Raw genomic sequence first — 24,215 nt, forward strand, 5'->3', positions numbered from 1 at the left:
TATCTCATGATTGGCTAACCCTTTCTTTCTGGTGAAGTTCACATCTTTTTTATTTCCAAGGTGCAAGAGAACCTTTTTTCCATTAGATTTTCCCTTTACAAAATACACTAAGACCCTACCACAGTGTTATATAAGGGTGTGTTGTGTTCATGATCTTCTTCATGATAGTGTTGTTTAAGGATCTGGACTTCTAACATAAAGTCTGCAGAATGCATTTCAAAGAAACCTACTGAATCACAATCCTTTTCTGTTATCGTTGTGCGTTTGAAAAAGGGAAAGGGAAGTGGTGTGTGGCCAAGTATGGTGACCCATACTCAGAATTTGTGCTCTGCATTTAACCCATCCAAGTGTACACACAGTAGTGAACATACACCCGGAGCAGTGGGCAGCCAATGATGCGGTGCCCGGGGAGCAGTTGGGGTTTCGGTGCCTTGCTCAAGCTCAGTCGTGGTATTGAAGGTGGAGAGAGTGTTGGTTATTCTCTCCCCCCACTGACAATCCCTGCCGGACCTGAGACTCAAACCCACAACCTTCAGGTTACTAGTCCAACTCTATCCATTAGGCCACGACTGCCCATGACTTGAGTTTTAAATGACTTGAGTGTGTAAAATGAGGTATACCGCAGTTATACGTCGGAGAGAAAGTCTTATTTCTTGCTTTGGGAAGGCTTTTAAAGACCCCATGGAATTTCAAATTGGACTTTTGTGGCTTTTAGTCCATGCCTTTTAGCTTTGATGCCATCTGTATGCTAGCATAGCCTAGAAGTTGACAAAATTAACTTTGAACTGTTATCAGGATTTATTCTTACCTCGCATTGAGCGTCAAGTCTGAGGCAATTTATCTCTCATATTAAACTCCATTGGGCCTCAGCCTTGAAGGTCTTCAATATGTGTGTGCATGAGAGTGTTTGTAGAAATATTTGTATCACATTGTTTGTTTGTATTTACTCGTCCTCCGTTTACAATGTGCTTTTACACTAGAACGCTTTTATTTGAATGTGTCTAATTTGACGTGTCCCTGAGTCAAGCTGCCTATGAGTCACTCCTGCAGCTAGACAGTAAACTGGATTAATTCATGTTTGTCAGTGTGCTTCATAGCGGTGGCAGCCTGAGCCTCTGTAATCCACATTCAGCGGTCTACATGAGGACGCATACACTACCGTTCAAAAGTTTGGGGTCAGTTTTTAATGTTTTTAGCAGCCAACAGTTTTCAGTGTCACATGACCCTTCATTCTAATATGCTGATTTTAGGGGGCACAATTTTAATATTCATCTCAACCTACTTTAAGTATTATTCATTCAGTCATTTTTCACCATATCATGTATCACTGCAATCTCTAGAAGTAATCTATAACAATTTCAACTAAAATTAATGTTTCATGATGTTTTATTTATTTGACAGTTTCCAGTAAAACCAATACAAGTCCCATAATAACCAGTAACCCATAACTAATTTTGTAATGGTGTATCTCTCTCTCTCTCTCTCTCTCTCTCTCTCTCTCTCTGTATATATATATATATATATATATATATATATATATATATATAATGTTTTTTCTGCAGGGGTTTTATTATTATTTTTATTTTACTTTTTATTCGATATATCCCCAAAATATATCATGCAATATCTCGATTCTCAAATATGTGTAAGTAAATGCATTTTGCACCATTATAGATTTTTAGTTGATCTATAATGGGCGATGGGCAAAGTAGATTAATACTGTAATCTATTAACTTCACATAAAAGCCCATATTTTTACTAGATATGGTACCAGATATGGGTGTCATACCGTAAAATACTTTTAATACAACTGACATTGTATTTAATGTGAATTTAATAAAAACAGTGTAAGCTAATTATCCTATAACACTTTCATTGTACAAAAAGAGAGCAAAGAACATTTACATTATCGAAGAACATTTTCACTTCAGTCCAGCGAGTTCCAAGCACTCTCAAAAACTGCTATAATAATCTCTAAAGCGGTTTACACTGTGAAATTAATATCTTACTTACATTCGTACATCTTCACTTTGTTATTTCTGATGGTAGAATTAGTCAAAGAATTCAGTCAGCCAGCGTGTGCGGTGAGGAAACAGCGTGTTTCAGTGATGACTCATCTGAACGCCTCCAATTGGTCCTTGCGTTCATAAGCTTTGAGATTTTAATTTAGCAGCTGGTGATGTTTTTCTTTTTTATATATATATAGTTTCCTGGAAAAACTGCGCATTTCACCCAAAATTGTTTGCTGTGATATGATTATAAATTTAGGGGGGCCAAAGGGGGGGGCAAGCTTGTTGACAGGGGTCCCCTGGGGCCCCCCCCCCCCCCCCCCCAGAACCGCCATTGGGTATAGGACTGTGCAAACTGTGCAAATCTGTGTTTTGATCATCGTTCTGTATCCAATCCGGATTTAGTCTTTGACAAATAGTCAGTTTTCCCAACTTTTTGTTCAAAATGTTGCTTTTTTAATGAAACCCACATTCACAATTGTTGATAAAAAATAAAGCATGAAACTGGAATAAAATGGATTGTTTTGTTTAAAAGCAGAACATCTGTTCTTTGATATATTGTATGTTTAGATTCTGGGGGCCATAAAGTTTTTGCGAAAATGATCAATAATGATCTGGCAACTGGCAACTTAAAAAAAAAATGCTGGTGGGGAAAGAGTTAAAAAAGTAAATGAATTAGTCATTCACTGAGTAAATAGAGAAAGTTTGAAGTGAATGAATGAACAAAGGAATAAATAAGTGAGTGGACTATCCTTCAAGAAGTAAGAAAGTAAGTGATTCACTGCAAATAAGGGATCAAAATGTATAAGTGAATAAATTAATGAGTGAACGATTAAATTAATCCACAAATGAGCATGGCTCTTAAATCGCCTGCTGTTGTTTATAACTTTAAAAGCTCTCAACTGTTGTTTACTCACTTGGCATGACTGTGAGTAACAGACCTCATGACCCAATTACCTGAGTTTAACCACACAACTTTAAACAGCTCGGAGATACTGAGATATCTTCAGATCTCTGATCACACTCTAACCTTCATGGATATACAGCTGTAATGAGTTTGACTGGAGGACTGTTTGAACACATGCAGTTGCTGAAGGTAGATCTGTGGTATCACTCAGTCATATTGAGAGCCCTCAGAGACTCACCTCTTTAATTTGGTCCGCTATGGCTGGATGAGTTTGTCACTTTTAATTAATTAATGCCGTTACACGTCGCTTAACATGCACGTTAAGAGGTCAGATATGGAAGCGCTGCTCATACAGTATACGTTTCAAATATTTTGTGTGCAGAGCTTGTTCACTCTAAAAGGACCTTTATGTTAAATGAGCTATTATACATTAATATATTTATGCATTAGTGACCTGAGGAAAAATCACATCTTATCAGTGATGAAACTCTGAACTCAGATACAGGGTTAAACCATATTTTGGGTCTAAGACGAAAACCATTAAACATGACCAGACATGCTGTGACTAAAATAACTAGCCAATAGATACTGCTAACTGTTCTTTACCAAATTGTTCTCTAAAGACAGCTAACCAGATCACACACTCAGACACATGGGACTTGAATCATGTCCATGCCAATCCAGAGTGTATATAGTCGTGATTCAAGACCTGCTTGTTGTTTACACCCTTTTTGTGATGGATTGTAGAGTACTTATCTCGAAAAAACTCACTTTGTGTCCTAAACAGATGTCAAGTAATTATTCTGTCCTCACTGAAAGCAAACATGCTGCATGAAATGACAAAAAAATGTATTATATCTATGGTATTATTAATATTTTGAATTTGCTTTTATTTTTATATTTCCAACTTTAATTTTAGTTATGTTTTAGTCATTTTGTTATGTACATTTGACATTTTTTATTTATTTATTTTTTCAGTTTTATCTTAATTATTCTAGTACTTTAAATGAAAATTAGAAATGTTGGCTTGGCAATTAACTGAAATAAAAAGTTTTTCTTAAAATATGTATGCGTATATTTATATTTATATCCATATTTATTTTTATATTAATTTTTTTTAGTAGTTTTACTTTTGGTTAATAACAATAACAATGAAAGTCACATCATGTAGTAATCATTTTCAATATTTATAATGTGCAAGAGGATTTTTAGTTTATTTATTTAGTCATTTAGCAGACGCTTTTATCCAAAGTGACTTACAAATGAGGACATAAGAAGTCAAATCAATCAAAACTTTTATCAAAACTTTTTTCAATCAAAAGTTTAGAGTTTTTTCCCCCCTTAACCATCTGTAACTGTCAATAGCATTATATGGTTTTATAAACAATTTTAATGAAGGGTTTTAGGTGAATTAGACTGATTGTGCAAAAAGGTTTTGACTTTTCTGAAACTAAAAATAGCATAAAAAGACACTTTTTAGATCACAGAAAATGACAGTCCATGAAATCTGTTTTTATGATGAATCCAACGACAGAATGTCTCTTTTTGTGCAAATGTTCAGTTGACATTTGCTGCTGGTTAGGACAGGTAATTACTGACATTTTGGCCTCATTCATGAAAAACAAGCAGAATGAGTCATAAACTGTAAAACGTTATTCTGATTTTGTGTTTCTACGAAAAATGCAATAGTTTCTCGAGCTATTTGAATGAGGCTCATTGCACAAAATGGTTGCAAAACTCAAAACTAAACTAGAAAGTCATCCTTTTTTACGCTAGACACTCAAGCTGAAACTAAACCGAAAGGACTGAAAGTTCTAGGTGAAGATGTTTCAAGTTTTTCTGATCTAGCAATTTGCCATTCACTGACAGTGTTCAAAGGTGATCTGGGAAGTTCTTTTGGGTTGTACTTCTTAATTAAGCGCCATTTCTCCTGCATTCTTGGCATGATCAAAAGATCTCTGCCGGCAGAACAGGAAGATACGTTCGATTAAAATGAGCCCTGAAAGTATATTAATAGCTAAGTCTGTTAGCACTCTCAAGGGAACTGCTGCGATCCAGCACTTATGAATTCATCCAGACACCAGGAATACTACAAAAATAAGTCTCTGGCTTTCAGACTTATTTTCCTCACCCTTGCCTGCTGCGGCCTGAAAGAATAAACTGGATTCATTCTAAGTGTGTGAATTACCTGACAAAAGCGAAAGGCAGCTCTGCTGTTTGGTCCGTTGAGGGTAAGTGGAAAAAGTGCCAGAAATTACACCTAGGGAGTGGACATCCCTCTCTTTCTCACTTGGCCTCGGTCAATAGGTGCTGGTGTGCAAAAGAGAAAGGAAAGATCTCTTTGCAATTTCTGTTTTGTCCCGGTTTAGCTCTCTTTATCTCTGTCTTGCATGCTTCTTTCACAGCACAATCGCAGCATCGTTCTCTTTCTCGATCGAACAGAAAGCAGTACATCATGATCACTATAAAAATTCTGTTATAGCTGTGTGTTTTCAAAGAATGTTCCAGATGAAGTGAGGAATGTATCAGTGTAATCCCACCAGATGTGTGCTTTTTTGGTGTAGCCTAGTGGTAAAATATGTGGGTTTGTAACTAAAATCAAAACCGTTCAAAAATTTACAAATTCAGGGTTGGTACGATTTTTAAATGTTCTTGAAAGTCTCTTAGGCTGCATTTATACTATCAAAAATACATTAAGAAGTAGTAATATTGTGAAATAATTCAAATTTAGAATAGAAAATAGGTTTTGTATTTTAATATATTTAAAAAAAAAATTGGTTCAAACACTGATGAATAGAATAAGCAGGCACAAACAGATTTTCATTATTCAAAATTCTGATTTCATTAAAAATCATAAAAATGATATGAAGTTTGTTTTTTAATGTATATAGGCTAAATGCTAAATTTAATTTCTACCTTTTTAGCGTCTCTATACAGACACTAGCGCCCTCTCGCGCTACTACCATAACTGCTTTATGAAAACCTTTAGCTTCGATATTTTTATGATCTTAATTTTTCATGCCTAAAAACATGTATGAAATACTCATTACATATTTCTTTGCAAATAACTGTATCCTGGGCAAGTTCTACAGGAGTGCTAGAGGGAATGAAACGCAAAAGCAAGAGAAGGCCAGTTAAAGCAAAGGGACTTTGGTTAAAGCTAGAAATAGGATGACTGACATTTTCTGTTGATTTCCTGAGTGGCCATGCTTTTAAGTTAGAATCAACTCCAAGACACAGTTTTGTTCAGTGCTGCACAATCGGGGGCCTGTTTCATAAAACAAGTTTACCAAATAAGCCAGTATTATTTCACTTAGTATGACTTATTGTCAGCTGATTTCAAAATAACTAACTGAACTAATTATTTGGTAAACTTGTTTTACGAAACAGGCCCCAGGAGTCTCTCATTATAACAAACAAAGTGTAACATGATGTAAATAAGAGATTCATTTTGCAGTGTAGATCTTCATTGATTATAACGGATTTTTGTGAGATATCGATAAATTGAAATGAATGACAGTTTTATAATTATTATAGAGAGCGCAGAGCGCTTTGCGCGCTTTCTTGGCTAATCCATTCAGAATATGAATAAGTTTTGTTTTTCATGATGCTGTTGGACCAGTGACAGCTGCACGCTGCAATGTTTCGAGAGTGACATCTGCATATAAATGCGGCATTAATTAACAGGGCAAAAATATGTCAACATGTATATTAAGACTAGAGTACAGTCACTGATATCAGAAGCACTCTCAGTGATTCAGGAACCGGCCTGCCTGTATCAGATTAACTTTATAACTTTATATATTTCTATTTTTACCCCATATATTAAACCGTGTGTAGCGCTCTAACACGATGTAAGGTACATGTCATGCATGGCCCTTTCTGATCCAGATAGCACACAAAATTTACAAAATTATATCCCAGTATATAATTTCACGACGATAAAGTTCCCAGGATTCTACCTATGTCTATATTAAAAACCATATTTTTTATTAAGTCTCTGCATTGTTCCAAAGACTCTAGTTCTCAACTGAACGTGCGGGAGAAGCATTATTAAATTTGGCCAAAGAAAAGCTGTTAAAATCGAAATTTTTCTATATTAATTTGTGCATTTTTCAAATGTTTATTAAAAGTACAAAAATTCATAAACAAAAATCTGAAAAGAAGTCAATATTTTACCTTTTCGTGAAGAATTTTGTGTACGGTTCTAATTTCAATTGTGGTTTTCAGCATAGCAGTTAAAAATACAATAACCATTCTTTTTTCATGTTTTTCGTCTGGGTTAAAAAACGAAAAAAATGAATGGACGCAAAAGTGCACGGACCATGAATTTTAACATTTTACGATTTTTTAATGGTTTTTTTTATTTTATTTTTTTGGATTTGTAAAAAAAATACTGACACTAGACTTTTGGTAGTGTGGGTTCCAGTTCAAAGTGGGTCCATTAACTACAAAGGTTTTTTGTTGTTGTTGGTTTTTTTCTGAATTATAAAAGGAACACCCCCCCCACCACCACCACCACCACCACAAACAAAAAGTTGTAGTCAGATTTCAAATCATTATGAATTGGACCTGTAGTCATTACTACAACTACAACTACAACAACAAGAAAGACTATTCTGTCATGATTTACTCATCCTCATATGACTTTTTCTTCTGCTGAACATAAAATAAGATATTTGAAGAATGTTAAGGTCAAAACAACATTAAACTTTCAGTAAAACACATAACTTGTTAATGTGTTCCAAGAAGAAAGTCAGGTTTGGAATTACATGAGGGTGTGAAAATCTTTCAAAATTTTGGATGAACTATGCATTTAAGTGAGTTCTAAATCAGAAATAAACAACAATCAGATATTGATGTTTTAACCCCTCCATTCTGGATTACGAGATAAACATGTTTACCCTTGCTGCTCCATATTTATTTAGATATTCATGAAGTGATGTCTGAATTCTTGCAACAAATAAAGGAGGGAGGAATGGAAAGAGACGCTGAAAGATGAAGAGAGAGACTTACTGGGGTTCATCTGTTTATTTCCTGATGTCTTATCATCTCCCGTTCAATTACAGATCCAGAGATTAAGAGTGACAGATGATAAGAATAACATGCGCCTCCAATCCAAATATTATATGTATATATGTAGTCAAATGGATGTGTGTGGCTTCTGCTCATGCATGAACATGGGCTTGTTTTTGAATGATCAGTTCCCCTCTCTCTCTTTCTCTCTCTCTCTCTCATGTAGCTGATGCTGCTGGTGTTCCTCTGTCAGTTCCTGATGATGTAAATCTTTCATGACTTGTTTCTCATTCTCACTTCCTCCCTCACACTCATCCTGTTCTTTTCCTTTCATCCGCTGTTTCTCGTGTCCTTTCTTCTCTCCCCGCTCTCCTCTGCTCTTCATTTACCCTGGCATATCATCTTCCTCCCTGAAACTTCATCACTCACTTGCTTCGCCCTTGTTCGTGTTTGTAAAGTTTTCAGGAGAAAATGGGTGGGAGAAGAAACGAGAGGAATATCGCAAATGAGATTTCTTTAATATCTCAGTTGTTCCTCCTGTGCATTAATGAGAGCAAACTTTTGCTTAAAGCAGAGTTCAATTTTTCACATTATTTCATTGCCCAAGACAAAATTTGCAGGTTGTAAAAGATTTATTTTGTCGCAAGGCAAAATCTGTTGTCTTGGATCACATAATTGGCTGATAAATTGCCTTTGCGATGAATCTTAGCTGGCAATGTCACAGATTTTGGTTCGCATTCCTCCTACAACACCCTTCTAATGAATAACCAATTGGAGCACAGAAATTGATTGTGTGTGTGTAATCACAAACAAAATGAGCACATTTTTGATTGTGCTGAATACCTGAATGACTTCATTCACTCGACAAAAATGTGCAGCGTAAAACAGGAGGCTGCTGGGAATAATGTTTTCCATGATACAGAGAACCAATTTCCAGTGTAAAAGTTATTCGGAGGTGATTTTTAATACTTTTATGTGTCTAAACAGCTGCATTCTATATAAAAAAAAAAAACATATATATATATATATATATATATATATATATGATCTGAATGATTGTCAAGAAGTTTGTCGTAAAATTCTGTCATCGTTTATTCAACTTTGTGTAATTTTTTTACTTGTCATTCAAGTAAAATCTGTAAATGAAAACAAAGCCCAATGTACCATGATAATATGTAGGAATTTTCTGTATTTTTTACAGTTGTTTGAATCGTGTTGTGTTTTAGGGTTGAAGGAAATGTCTGTCAACTTAATAGAAAATGTAAAGGTAATTTTCTGCAAGGACAATATCTATTTTTCTATGGACTTTTTCTTACAGTGCTGTGTTATGTTAGTACTGAGATGCTATTTGTTCTTCTTTTAATATAATTCATTTTCATTTTTAAATTTAAAGTTTGTCAATTTTATTAGTTTAGTTATGTTTATTTTATTTTATTAGTTTGTAGTATTTATAGTATTTTATAGTACAGTCTATATGCACTGGAAAAAAAACTGGCATTGCTAATACATTTTTACAATTACAAAGAAGTATTGTATTAAATATTACATTTTGAATTTGAAAGAGTATTATTACAATAGTGGGGTGGTGATGGCGCAGTGGATAAGACACATGCCTTTGGTGTGAGAGACCCGGGTTCGAATCCACTGTGAGACACCAATGTGTCCCTGAGCAAGACACTTAACCCCTAGTTGCTCCAGAGGCGTGCGACCTCTGACATATATAGCAATTGTAAGTCGCTTTGGATAAAAGCGTCAGCTAAATGAATAAATGTAAATGTACTTCTCCAACAATCTTTGAACTTCAATTTTTTTTATTTTTTTTTACAGTGTTACTTTTATTAGTTTTTATTTCAGTTTGAGTTATTTTAGTACATCAAGTTAAACTAAATGAAATTGAGAAATGTTGCCTTTGGCAACTAGCCTAAGTAAAATAAATTAAGTTTTTTATGGTTTTAGTTTTATTTAACTATAATAACCCTGCCTCAGATGTACTAAAAGAATCATTAAGGTAACAGAATCATTAATTGCAATCAGAATCAAAACCAGAATCATTCAATTCCTTTCCTAATCACTGCTCTGTCCTTGAGCGAGACACTTGTGTTACTCCAGAGGACAGGATTGGAAAACCCACATTGTGTCGAAGCATGTGTGCTGCCACTAGGCTAGAGCCTATACTGTTAAGATATTTTTATACAAAACTAGATTAAAAATGCATGTAATGAAGTTGTGTGACAATGCAGCACAGCTTGTTTAGTTTAGAATGTTTATTATTTCATAATGTGTACTGTTTCACTTGCTATTTGTGGAGTTTTGGCAGTGTCTGGCATTTTGGCAGTGTGACTGCTCCTACGACACCCGTCTAATGTAAAAGCAGTAAAAGCACAACAGTTGCTGAGGTTATCGTATGTGACAGAGAGCAACAGAGACAGTGAGAGGGAGAGACTTTCACTTAAATGTTAATACTAGCTTGCAGTATGACAGGATGATGAGCTAATGATAAAGCTACCTTCTGAAGAATAACTCTCTCTCATGTTATACTTTATATATGCACTGTATTATACACACTACTGTCAGTACTATTTTTATGAATAGATTTATTTAGAAAGGATGAAAAAGAAAATCACAGATTTCACAGAAATATTAAGCAGCACGACTGTTCTCAACATTGGTAAAAAAAAAAAAAAGTTTCTTGAGCACTGAATCAGCATATTAGCATTATGTGACACTGAAGACTGGATTAATGATGCTGAAAAGTTAGTTTGATGATGCTGAGTTAATCCACCCATACTCAAATTATAGACCAATATATATATATATATATACTATGTATATGTGTGTGTGTGTGTGTGTGTGTGTATATATATATATATACACTGTATGTATGTATGTATGTATATATATATATATATATATATATATATATATATACATATATATTTGGTAACTCTTTACAATGTGTCATTTGTTAACATTAGTTAATGTATTAATTAACATGAATGAACAATGAAATCTACATTTTACACTCTTTATTAATCTTTGTTAATGTTAGTTAATAAAAATACAGTCGTTCATTGTTAGTTCACAGTGCATTAACTAATATTAACAAGCACAACTTTTAATAATGAATTAGTAAATGCTGAAATTAACATTAAGATTAATAAATGCTGTAGAAGTATTGTTCATTCTTAGTTCATGTTAACTAATGTAGTTAACTAATGTTAACTACTGAACCCTATTGATAGTTTTCACGTGACATCACACCCTTATAGGAACGCCCACCTGGCGGGAAAAACGCAGCTTTGCTCCACTGACCGCCAGCTATTTTTACGCAGATTTCATCAAGTAATAATGTAGTAAAATGCAGATATTAAAAAGCGAAATTCAGTAAACACCTTATTGATGATCCATATTTTGTACAGGCAAGAAGATGAAGCCAGAATATAAACGCAATGTGCAAAGTTTCACATTAAATGGCTTCCCATAGAAAACCATTAGAAGGAAAACACTGAACCGTTTAGCGGATTGCGTTCATATTCCGGCCTCATCTGCTTGCATATGTAAACTATGCATCATTAATATGGTGAATACTGAATTTGATCTTTTAATATTACAATAACGTTTTGTCACACTGTTTATGATTGAAATATTGCCGCGGATGCTTAATATGGATTGCAAATGGCCAAAACTTGCATTTTGTTCAGAAATACCTTTGTTTTATTCTTTTGAGAGGTGATCTAAATATTTGCGGCTGGGAAACAGATAAAAAATTTGCACGTTTGTGCAGCAGTTCCATGGATGTTTTGCCCTCCAAGTCTTCGAGCCGGTCACGTGACTGAAAGCTATGAATTGTAAAGTGTTACCATATATTATAATATATGGTAACGTGTTACCATACATATATATATATATATTAGTGCTGTCAAACGTTTGATCACGATTAATCACATCTAAAATAAAAGTTTTTGTTTACATAATATATGTGCGTATACTGTCTGTGTATGTTTATTATGTGTATATATAAATACAAACACATGCATGTATATATTTAAGAAAATTGTGTTATGTTTACAGTATATATTAAATATATTTATATATAATATAAATTATAAGAATATAAATATATTAATGTATATACATGTAAATATTTTCAAAATATATACTGTATGTGTGTGTATTTATTTATACATAATACATTTACACAGTACACTTTTATTTTGGATGCAATCAATCATGATCAATCATTTGAGAGCACAATTATTTCTTTATTTATTTATTTGTAGGTAGCTGAGATAGATATTTTAAACTAAATGAAATATATTTGCGTTTGATAAATCCTGAAACTCATTCTCTGCGTGATACTGATCCAAATGCATCTCTTTGTTTATCTCTGTGTGTTTACTGTCATCTGTAAGGTCTGCACCTCATTTTCTAGGTTTAAGTGAAAATAGGAAGCCAATAAGTGTGGTGTTTCCATTAAGGGCAGGTCAAAGGGCAGTAAATTCCCATAATTACATGTCGCAGGATGATAAAATCATGGCAGGTGTGACAGAGGGACCAAGAACAGTGGAGCTAATGTTTTTTGCGGCTTAAAGTTTGAAGATATATAAGGTATTTTGGTGAAAGGAATTAATTTTTCTGATTTCTTTTTTTTCTTTCTTTCGCTACTCTCTGTGACCTGATGAGCAGTAAACAAGAGGAATCGTGGTTCCCTTGGTAAGACACTAATGAACCCTTAAAGCTTGTAATCTTCACTCTTCCTCCTGCTTTCTCTCTCGTTCACTTGCCCTCTTCTCCTGTCTCCTTCCTTTGATAACATCAGATGGTCATCTGCTTTGAGATTTTGAGTTATGAAGTGAACATTCGTCCTCTTGGCATTTCCCTTTCTGATTGCCCAAAAGATGATACATGGGCTACGTTCAGATTTATAGGCTGCGGGAAGCATTTTCAACAGGGTTAGATGGAGAACAATGACGAGAACAGAAGCAATAATAGGTCTTAATTTTAGGAGAAACAGTGTAAGCCAGCACAAATACTGCAGCTCACTAAAAGACAAATCCACCGAGCACAGCAAATAGGAACGCAAAAATATACATTTTTAATAAAATTCCTCTAGTTAGACATTAAATGTAGGTTTTGGATTCTACATGTGACAAAAAATAATTGTATTTTTATGAGAGGAGTAACTGTAATGGGTTTTTTGTAACTGAGTATAAATGTAATATAATAGCTATGTTCAATAAATAAACTGATTATATATGTTTTCATAAACTTCAAATTGCACATTGTTTGAAGGACATCACTGGGCAGAATGTAGAGTAACATTTTTGTAAATAAAGGATTAAATTTATAATGTTTTAATCAAATAAATTAATTATCAAAATAATTGTTAGCTGCAGCCATATAATTAATATGAATCAAGTAATTGTCACAAAATCATGTATATTTCAAATACTTTCATTTCCTTAATGGCGATTCAGAATTATTATTTTTTTTTTTGTCTTATTTTATGACAACCAAGAGTTAAGAGATTTTTAAATTAAATTAATGTACTAATATTATGAGCACAGTGTAGCGAAATATTATAAGAAATGTAAATGAGTTCATAGTGTAGTATGTAATGTCGTTTTTTTTTAATATGTGATATTGAGTGTATACCCAGTTTGCAGTATGCATGCATTTCATTCCAAAAAATAACAACTACTGTTGTTTATCTTTTATGTTTATTGCACTCTAAAAAATGCTGGGTTAAAAACAACCCAGCTTGGCTTTTTTGGCAACCCAGCGCTGGGTAAATATTGGACAAAACACATGCTTGGTTTTTTTGACCCAGCTGGTTGGGTTAAACGTTTTTACCCACAATGCAAGATTGTTTAATTTATTGTTTAAAATTATTATATTGCTGGCTTAAAATGGGCTGGAAATGAAAAAATCACACACAGAATTACTATACGCAACAGCAATAATCAAAAGATGAACATTTATTATTAAGCAAGAACACCCGTGGACAAAATACAAGACAAATTGAATTTATTTGGGTGAATACAGCATAGTTTACAATATTACATACATTCGTTTAACAAGAATTTTAGAAATAAAAAGGCATCTAGAAGTAGCATTTTAATTTAAGTGTATTCAACTGTTCTCTATAATTGCTTTTTACCAAAATAGTGCTAATTCTCGTGCCGGTGTGTCGCCGAAATCTGAGCCAGTAAAGGGCTGCTGATCGCGGTGGAACTGTGAACTTTAGACCGCGGCCTCGCGTTTCACTCGTAGCTGAGAGATGGCATGACTGACTCCGAAACCTGTCCAATAACAAACAGTAATGAAATTAGATAACATATTTTAACATCAAATTAAATTACACTCAGTATTATAACAAATAAAATCCATTAATATTATGCAAGGCAAAGGCGTTTCCAGCGCGAAACGACCGCTGCTGACGACATCTCTTATGTTGAGTTGTGTAAAATAATATAATTTACACCACATTAAAGACTTTATAAATGGCATAAAATGTATACAAAGCTTTATTTCCCCGAAAGAGTGCACCAAATCGGCAGCAGCATTGAGAACCGCTCTCTCCCGTGGACTAAAAAAGCCCGTGCTCACAGCAGCTGCATTGTTGAGAAGTTTTACCGGAAACAACCTCAACCCAGCATTTGGGTTAAAAAAAAACAACCCAGCAAATTATTTTGCATTTTGTACATTACATGTGATGCATGCATACCCAAGTTCTTGTCTGATCATTTCATCATCTGATCATCCTAAAGCTAAACCTACACACACAGCATGTGTGTGTGTGTAATCTCTCTTGTACTGTGTGTTTAGATGGATTTGTTAGAGGCTTTAGATAATGGATTCTCCTCAGAGACAAATTTAATATCTCCACATGTCGTAATCTCACTCACTACTCATGTAGACAGACACTGGATTAAGATTATTACATCCAATCTCACCGAATGACCCCTATCCTCATGTGTGGACCCTGCGTGTCCCTGTAGCTGTTCTACATCGTTTTAGGGCCATCTCGATATGCTTAAAGCAGCTAATCTCTGCGCCTGATGAAAACCAACCCGTGGAAGACAACGCCGTGTCAACACCATGTCAAACACCATTCTGACTTGAGTGCATGAGGCTGTATAAGCGGCTGACAGCAACATTACCTCAGAAGCACAACACACTGTCTTTTCCCCTTAGTGCAAATCCTCCTTTTCATTTGCGGTGTTCTTCAGGCTACTGTACTTCTGAGCTCACTCTGAAAAATAACACGCAGCTATAATCAGCATTTCCCGAAGCACAATATGAGAATAGATAGACTCGCACAATTATTCTGTCAGCAGAGGTGAGGGATGTGAGCTAGAGTGGGATTCTTTATTTCTGTTGGATCATATTTAATGTAGTTATGTTAATTGTTTGCCGTTCAGCATGATATTGCATTTCACACAGTCTGATTTAGAAGTGTACAGTTGTTTGTTGGTTCTGGAACAATGTTCCTATCGATCGATCACAGCCATTTCAACCCCTGAAACCAGAGAGCACTGACTGGTTGAATTTTTTTTTTTTCCTCATATATACACTGTAAAAAATTTACCGTAAAATTTACAGTAACTTACTGGCAACAATTAGCCAGTAAGTTACTGTGAATACTTTTTACAGTAAAGGTACTGTACTTCCATTTACAGTATTTTATGTATTCACTGTAAAATCAAAAACAATTAAATACTGTGATTTTAGTTGTATTTACAGTAACTTACTGGCTAATTGTTGCCAGTAAGTTACTGTGAATACGTTTTACAGTAAGGGCACTGTACTTCCATTTACAGTATTTTGTGTATTCACTGTAAAATAAAAAAACAATTAAAAACTGTGATTTTAGTTGTATTTACAGTATTGATTGTTTTACTGTAGAATAAAAAAAGAATATACTGTGATTTCAATTGCATTTACATACAAAATTGTATTGTATTTTATGTATTGTATGCAATACAGTACTATAAACAGTAGATAACAGTTGATCACTGTAAATTCAGTTTCTCACTGTACAATTTAAATACTGTATCACTCTGATTTAATATTAGCCATCATTAAAAGAATCCCCCATATTCTAAAACATTGCAATCAACTGCAGACAATAAGAAAATTGTTAATAGTTATTTATTTAAAAACATTTGGTGAACAGGAATGACAAAACAGTTACAACATAAAGGGATAATGGACATTGGACAACATGCCATTATACCATCCAAAGTTAACGCACATTCTATGTTTGTAATGCGGCCACAACGCCCAGCGGAGTGTGTTAACTTTGGATAGTCTAATGGCGTGAAGTCTATTATCCCGTTTATTCTACTGTTGCTAAATTTAATTTACGACTGAATACATTTTTTACAAAACTAGGATATTTCATTACAAGTTTTGTAAAGTCACAGAGCAAACTGTTACTAGTTCATTCACTAGTTCCACATGACTGGTTGCTATGACGGAACAATAATGCAAATTGATACAATACGGTCAAACAATTGAACTACTTTGAAGCCGTGCAAATAACTGATTATTACCACATTCTAAAGAGCAATAAATAACACTATGGCAATATTGAAATAAAATAAAACATTGAACAATATGTTCAAAAAATAAAATATTTAACATTTGCATGAACATTTAAAACAGAAAGGAAAATAAACTTCCCCTGCCACTTGACAAAGGTCTATGGCCTCTTGCATGCCCTGACCTTGGAGACCTAGTATCCTAGTTGGAGCCCTGAAATTAAAGAAGAAAACATTAGATCGGCTGAATGGTTTCGAAAATGGTAAATCTCAACTGTTTAACTCTGGGGGAGTTGTAAAATGAGCCTATTTCCAAAAAAAGTGGAGTGTTCTTTTAACAAATACAACTTTTTATTTAAATAATGTAGGCTACTAGTAAATGGTGAAATTAACATTTAGAAAGATTAATAAATGCTGTAGAAGTGCAGTTTATTAATAGTTAATGTTAACTAATGTAGTTAACTATAGAGTTTAATAAATGGAACCATATTGTAAAGTGTTACCAATTTGTTGTTTTATTATGTTACCAATCAGTGGTTTTATTATCCCGGGAGTTTAGGACATTGCACAACATTTTTGTCAACACAGGAAACATTTCATCACTGGATAGTTTTGTTTGTTTATTGAAAGTGTTTTTATTTCAGCTGATGCGGAACAATTTTCAGAGTACATAAGGCAACGGTTTTTTAGCACAATTCACACCCAGCGGTAATTCAGGGAAAAAATTAAAAAAAATCTCTGAATGCTCGACATGAACTTCGGTCTTTTACCATTGTGTCAATTCTCAATTGATTTTGATTAATATGCCTGAGGGAGCGAGAGCGAGCAAGACAGTTTGAAGACGGCGAGAGTGCGCGCACGGCCAGGGCTCTCTCTCTCTCTGCTTGTTCTATCAGTAACATGCGCCCTGTCACAAGTGCAGCAGTCATCTACATCACACCGTTCAAATGGCTTTAGCAGGACAAAAATTTGCTTTGGCGGCTGAGAGAAATGGAGGGAGAGTTATTCATTTTCTTTTAACACTATTATTTTTTTTTAAATGAATAACGAAACGCAATGTGGCAGGTAGCCGGTGTTGATCCTGTGACGATTCGGTATCGGTTCAGTAATAGACCATAACCGATTACAATGTACTGACGCTTTCTGACGTAATTTAACGCGGTAGCATACAATGGCAGAGGGAGGCGAGTGCGAGTAATTAAAGATGCTCCAACTACTTTTAAAGCCTACATCTGGGCACATTTCGGCTTTTATGAACAACCTGGTAAGCACGACCTGCAGAAGACGCGCTGTGTGCGCTCATGTCACGCACAAATAGAATATGCAGGAGGTAATACTACTAACTTGATAAACCACATTAGCCGTTTGCACCACGAGCTGTTAACACCTGGCAGAGTCTGACTGCTTTTAGAGATGCACGGATGAGCTCCAACGCCGAATCCGTAGCCAAAAATAAATCATCCACCCACCCCAATAATTTTCTCTGACTTAAGTATCCACACCCGATGGTCAAATTACAATTATTCTGTGTTGTTATGCGTGATTATAAATGGATGATCGTCACCTTCAACAGCGGACTCGGCGATGGTTGATGCGCGCATCTTTAATGGTAACATAATACACTGATTAATGAGCGCTGCTTTTAAATGAACATTTCTTTAAAACAAAATTTATATGACAGATTTTCCTTTTCTTAATGGCACAAGCTTTACTCCCAACTGGAATGTCACTGTTTGAACAGGCGAGCACACACATCACTTTTGAAGAAAAATTTTAAATTGAGAATGCGGTGCATCGCAATGCATTGTGATATCGAATTGAACTGAATCGATGACATGATAATCGTAATCGAATCGAACCGTGAGACCAGTGTCGGTTCACACCCCTAATTTTAAAGGGAGAAGATGATTTTGAACAGCTTTTCAATTGTCAATTTGCTTTTACACTGCAATCAAACCATTTAAGATAAAAAATACCTCTGAACAAACTCCAGTGTTGTGCTGGCTTCCACCTGATACTCTAGGTTGAATACATAGTAACAGGCGAAGAGAGCGGCCAAGGCAGTGGTGAAGTCCGCCATGTGAGCACCAGGTGGGATTACGACCCTCCCCTCGATCGACAGCATCCATTTTTTTGCAGTCAGGATTGTCTCTCCTTAGTAAAGACAATAGTCATTACAAAAAATATATTTCATAGCAATACATTCTATAAAAGATTTTCTCCACATAAATTATTGTAAAAACAGGGCAGGGAGCATACATATCTTCGAAGCAGTGCATTAAAAGATTAGTTCACCTAAAAATTAACATTTCCTAATGTAAATTATTAGGAAATGTTCATTTTGAGGTGAACTAATCCTTTAAGCAGCAGTAAGTTTGGTGATAGAAAACGAATGTGTGATACAGGCATAGCAAGCAATCTGAAATAGCAATCACGACATTATAGGTAGCTACTAAAGATGAGAGATTACTTCACATAACTTAAGTTTTTGAAGTGACTGTGCTGTTCCTGACTGGTGCAGAGGCAGAGAATGACACGACACACATTCACTAGTGTTTTCCAGAAACTTTGCTTTGCTTGTGCCCTATACATTCAAAGGATTCGTTAACATTGAATGTGAAACTTACCGAGCATGATGATCCTTGGAGTGATTGGGAGAGACAGCTGGGCCTCTGCGTCTGTGGTAGTCTCCTATGCCAGCAAAGATAAGAGTTATTTGAAACAAGGTAGACGGTATATTATCTCTAGGATAGAAAAAGCTTTTTGAAATTTGTTTATAAGGAAGCGATGAGCAATGGGCCTTTTTTTTTTTTGCTCTGAAGGTTTGTGCATGTTTACACATAAAAAATATATGTGTAAAATGTTTCACTCTAATCAGGGAAAATGATTCTTCCGCAATAAATGTGACAATTAATTGTTGAAAACTCCAAATAAAATATTTAAATAATTAAGGAACTTACATCAGCAATGAGAAAAAGTGGCTCTCTCATTGCATCAACAGTGACTTTTATCAACTGTCTGCGGTCATCCGGAGCTGGCCTCTCACCAGCATCTACTGCTCTTCTAAGAGTCAGCCTGACTTTGTTCCATGGCACCTCAAAACTGTTCACCCATGCAGAGATGGGACTGATAGATGATATGGGGCATGTGCTGGAAGAGGCAACTGACAGTGGCTCAGACGATGAAGGGCTCAGCTGGGGATTGGAAGGACCTGCATTACACACGTATGAGTGAAAGCACAGAATAGTCAGGTAAAAATAAGGTTTGACCCTAAAAAAAAAAAATCTAACAAAAGGTTTCTTAGTGGTTTACAAAAGTATCAGATGTACTTGAACTAAAACTTAAAAAAAAAAATTCAAAATGGTGGCCGTCAGGTCCTTATAGGTGGGTCAATATAGGGTTAAACCAACAAAATTTAATGCAGTAATTGAAGCTGTGGTGAAATTACAGTGCTTGCACGCGTAATTCATTTTAATGGCAAGCTAACTGTTATACTCCTAGCTCTAGCTGTAACTTATACATGTGGCTTTTGGCACTGAAGTTTTTTTTTTTTTTTTGCTCCTAGTAAGTTAGTGATGGTAAATTTACTTACTGATTTTCTGGAAGTCCCGATAAACAGTTGGTGAAGGATCCGCGATTGCAAGATGGAAACTCCGGCAGAGGCCACGGGTGGGAAAAATACATTAACGTTAAAAGCTGTGTAAACGTCTCCGTCGGAGCTTTCACGGAAACGTTTTCGCTGAATTCCTCTCAGGCAAAAAGTGAAAGATATCAACACAAAGACGAAAACAAAATAAATACAACCACAAGACAAAGCCGTGTGTAAAGAAACGTAAATCTGAGAATTAACGGACCTTTTCTGTCACTGACGACGAGTCAGAAATTCAAGTGCTGCTTCTTTCGCGCTTTTTTCCCACAGATTCTAGAACTGTCTAGACTGGGTAAACCCCGCCCACTCTGCCGGCGCTTTGATTTCGCCCTGCAGCTCAGAAACAGCTCTGCAAACTTGCACGTTTATCTCTCCTGCTTCCGAAGAAAAAAAATATATAACACTGATTTTTGTAAAATAAAAATCCCATGGTACGTATTTATGAGTTAACCAGACAGCCCCAATTTTGGCAAGTAATGCACATGACATAGCCTACCCAAAATAAAAGTCATTCTGAATAGACACAAAACCTTAGAAAGCTTGAGAGTTTTGTCTCAAGTTCAAAACTCAAAATTAATCAGATGTTATTAATATTGAGATATATAAGCTCAAAAATAAAAACAACAATATTTATTAAATGTATAAAAATATTAATATTTTAATATTAATATACATAATTATGTGAATATACTATTGCAACTTATAACCAATGGTCATGCTTCATTTCAAATCTGAGGATGATATCTAAAAAACCTATGCGTTTATGAAGCCTATATTGTTATGTCAGGGGAGACTTTGGAGAAGTTTAAGATGAGGCTTATCAAATATTTTATTGCCCTGTTAACACCCATTTACACCCAAACACCCATTTACAGTCACAAAACAAACAAACAAAAAATATTATTGGAATCTTATGTGAATTCTTTAAAAAATATATTGTATGGAATAGAAAGCTCCTGCAGCAGGTGCATCAGAGTACAAGTTACATGACACATTTTAATTTATTAATATTACACTTTTACTTAAAGCTCACCATAGAGTATTTATATCATATTCCGGTAATTAATTCTGAAAAACAATAATCTGGGCCTGTCCATGTGAAAGGGGTACAAAGAAAGATATGATAAAAAAGGAAAATTACAGTAGTTTACTTTACTATTTACAGTACTATAGTGGCTAAATTGTGATTTTTTTACAGTAATGCTTGGACTACTGTGATTTCAACTGTAATGCTTGGACTACTGTGATTTTACGGCCCTACTGTAAACTTTACAATATTCTACTGTAAAAATCTTATACAGTAATGTTACTGTGAATCTACAGTAAATAACTGTAGATTTCACAGCCATTTTTTACAGTGTATGCATATTAGCTTATATTATTAACTAGGCAGATAATGTTTGATGACATTGATGATGGCTTGACTTAGTTCAAAATAACCTTGAAAATCTTGAAGTTTGAAGGTATCAGAGAAATCAGAGAATTAAAGGTTGCTAACATGATTAAACATGATTTAACATATTGCATGATTTGACATCTTGCAGGCACGTTTCATAGCATGTTTTAACATGTTACTAACATGTTTAGCACATTTCTAGCATGATTTAACAAAACATTTTTACATTTTAGCTCATTGCTAGCATATTTCTAGCATGATTTAACAACCAAAAGATCCAAATGTTTTTGTTCATACTTCATAAATAATTTTATCCTCCATTTAGTTATTGATACAGGAATCAATGTGACCGAATCATTGAATCAGTAATTTGAACTCAAGAACTGATTCATGCATGAATTCAGCCTGGTTTTGTGAACTGAACAAAGATCAGATCATTGAAAATTCTCACTCAAAATAATTATTTGTTCATGAATCAGACTTCATGACACTGGCTCTACTGTACATTGGCTCTACTGTATGATTTAGCGTGTTTTTAACATGTTTTTACAAATATTTTTTTTTTTAGAACATTGCTGTCTGTTTCTAGCATTCTAACTTACTTATAGCATGATTTAGCATGTTGCTAGCATGTTTTAGCAAGTTGCAAGTATGTTTTACCAAGCGATTTAACACGTTTTATCACATCACTAGCATGATTTAACATTTTGCTAGCATGTTTTACATTTTGCTAACATGTATTAACACATTTCTAGTATGATTTAGCATTTTTCTACTATATCTTTACATGTTGGTAGCCTGATTTAGCATGTTGCTAACATGTTTCAACAAGTTACTGGCATGTTTTAACAAAGCATTTTAACACATTGCTAGTATGTTTCCAGCATAATTTAACACATTGCTAACATGTTGTAGCACGTTGCGTTGTTGTAGTAAGTTGCTACCATGTTTTAAGTTGTTGCAAGCATAATTTAGCATATTGCCAGTGTGTTTTAGCAAATATTTTAACATGTTTTTTGTTTTGTTTTTCACATTGCTAGCATTTTTTTCCCTTATGAAAATTAAGTGTAGTAACCATGTTTTTTTGGTGTATGATTACCATTTGTACAACCACACAGTTTACTACAAATACCATGGTTAAACTATGGGTAGTGTAGCAAAACCATGGTTAATTTGTGTTTACTATGGTTTAACTAGGCCTATAGTAACCATGTTTGCTTGTTTTATTTATTACCATGTTTTATTTGTTTTAAAACCATGGTTCATTTTCGTAAGGGTTAGTAAGTTGCTAGCATGATTTAATGTTGCATGGTTTAACAATTTTTAGCTAACGTGCTAATTTGTTATTTATTTATTTAAATTGTTATGCATTAAAATAAATGTAACCAAAAACCATGTGGTCAGTGAAATTAAATAAATTAATAAATGTAGTCTTTCTCAAACCTCAAAATGAATATCCATTTTCCATACTGTAGGCTACATTATAATGTTGTGATGCCAAGTTTATTTTGTGCCATTTTAAAGCAACATTTAAGTATTTTATTTTTTATTTATTGAAACAAAAGAATAATTTTAATGTCACCCGTTTCTCAAATATTAACCATAACATGAAAAAAACTGGTTGAAAGAATTATTGTTCCAAGAACAATATGTGACCCCGGACCACAAAACCAGTCATAAGGGTCAGTTTTTCAAAATTGAGATTTATGCATCATCTATAATTTATCAAAAATTAATTTTTGGTATATTTGCAGTAGGAAATTTACAAAATATCTTCATGGAACACGATCTTTAGTTAATATCCTAATGATTTTTTGGCATAAAAGAAAAATCAATAATTTGACCCATACAGTGTATTTTTGGCTATTGCTACAAATATACCCCAGCGACTTAAGACTTGTTTTGTGGTCCAGGGTCACATATAAGATGTGTAAATCATGCTAAGCTCTTATATTCTGCGAACATCAGTAGTTGAAATCTGGAAGCTATTTAACACCAGATGTATCCAAAGTTTGCTTAGTGTAATTGGTACTAGACATAAATTTAAAATGTGCCAGTCTATGCAAATCAGGTTTCATGCCGGGTAATAAGATCCAAACCTAAGGTGCCACTGTTTAACACATACTGGCTACATTTAAATTGTACATTCACAACTACTTTTGAAATAGCACTTCGTTTTTAGACTTTCAGAAAAAGCACTTCATATATATTGTTCCTCTTCTTATTGACTGTTCCTGTCCAATTCCATTCGCTCGCTCCGTTCTTCTGTATTTCATTTTCACTCACAGTTTTCTGCTAGGTTTTTGTGCTTTGTTTGTCATCTTTTTGAATGATGAGATACAGCCAGATGAATGCATAAATTACATACATTCCTACTGAGATTACAAAAGCTAGAGCATCTATCACTTGTGTTCGGAGAAAGGGAGAATGCATTACACCTTTCCAGTCACTGATCAAAGATCAGATCAAAGCTTGTGTGTGTGTGTTTGCATCTGTGTGCCAGGTAATCTATCATGGTAGGCTGGTTTTCATCTTAGGTGTATGTTCTCGCCATTCTCCCTGATTCTTAAAGGAATCATTCTCATAAAAGGAAAATTATATCATTATTTACTTGTTCCGTCTTTTATTTCATGGCATTTAAAGATAACACATAATACAACGAGTGGCATTTTAAACAATAAAAGGATGTAAA

The 24,215-nt window shown here is 34.5% G+C and overlaps 2 protein-coding genes across 3 annotated transcripts in view; one reads left to right on the forward strand and one right to left on the reverse strand.

The window, feature by feature from the left end:
• LOC306873881 (protein sidekick-1-like) overlaps positions 1-24,215 on the forward strand; it is a gene marked incomplete at its 3' end in the record, with an annotated part of 220,011 nt that overhangs the window by 106,321 nt on the left and 89,475 nt on the right. Inside the window, exon 7 of the mRNA XM_079423407.1 lies at positions 12,619-12,645. Coding sequence (XP_079279533.1) covers positions 12,619-12,645 — 27 coding nt within the window. The remainder of the gene's footprint in view (positions 1-12,618; positions 12,646-24,215) is intronic.
• LOC306873882 (uncharacterized protein) lies at positions 16,071-20,398 on the reverse strand. Of its 2 annotated transcripts, none has more exons than XM_079423408.1 (4): positions 19,439-20,395; positions 19,106-19,169; positions 18,455-18,632; positions 16,071-16,692 (listed from the first exon to the last, which is right to left on the reverse strand). In XM_079423408.1, exons 1-4 carry the CDS (start codon positions 19,466-19,468, stop codon positions 16,575-16,577), a joined length of 390 nt encoding a protein of 129 aa, XP_079279534.1. In that variant the 5' UTR covers positions 19,469-20,395; the 3' UTR covers positions 16,071-16,574. The 2 variants fall into 2 exon arrangements, with proteins under 2 accessions (XP_079279534.1, XP_079279535.1); XM_079423409.1 differs by lacking the exon at positions 16,071-16,692 and having other exon boundaries at positions 17,516-18,632; positions 19,439-19,689; positions 20,071-20,398.

The sequence above is a fragment of the Barbus barbus genome, assembly GCF_936440315.1.
Source record: "Barbus barbus genome assembly, chromosome: 8".
NCBI lineage: Eukaryota > Metazoa > Chordata > Actinopteri > Cypriniformes > Cyprinidae > Barbus > Barbus barbus.

Bases quoted from the DNA above. Each gene is read 5' to 3' on its own strand.
- LOC306873882 (XM_079423408.1), bottom strand. From the start codon at position 19,468: ATGAGAGAGCCACTTTTTCTCATTGCTGAT. The intron at 19,170-19,438 runs GTAAGTTCCTTA...TTGCTGGCATAG, and splicing joins CACTTTTTCTCATTGCTGAT to GAGACTACCACAGACGCAGA. The intron at 16,693-18,454 runs GTATTTTTTATC...CTTTAATTTCAG, and splicing joins ACACTGGAGTTTGTTCAGAG to GGCTCCAACTAGGATACTAG.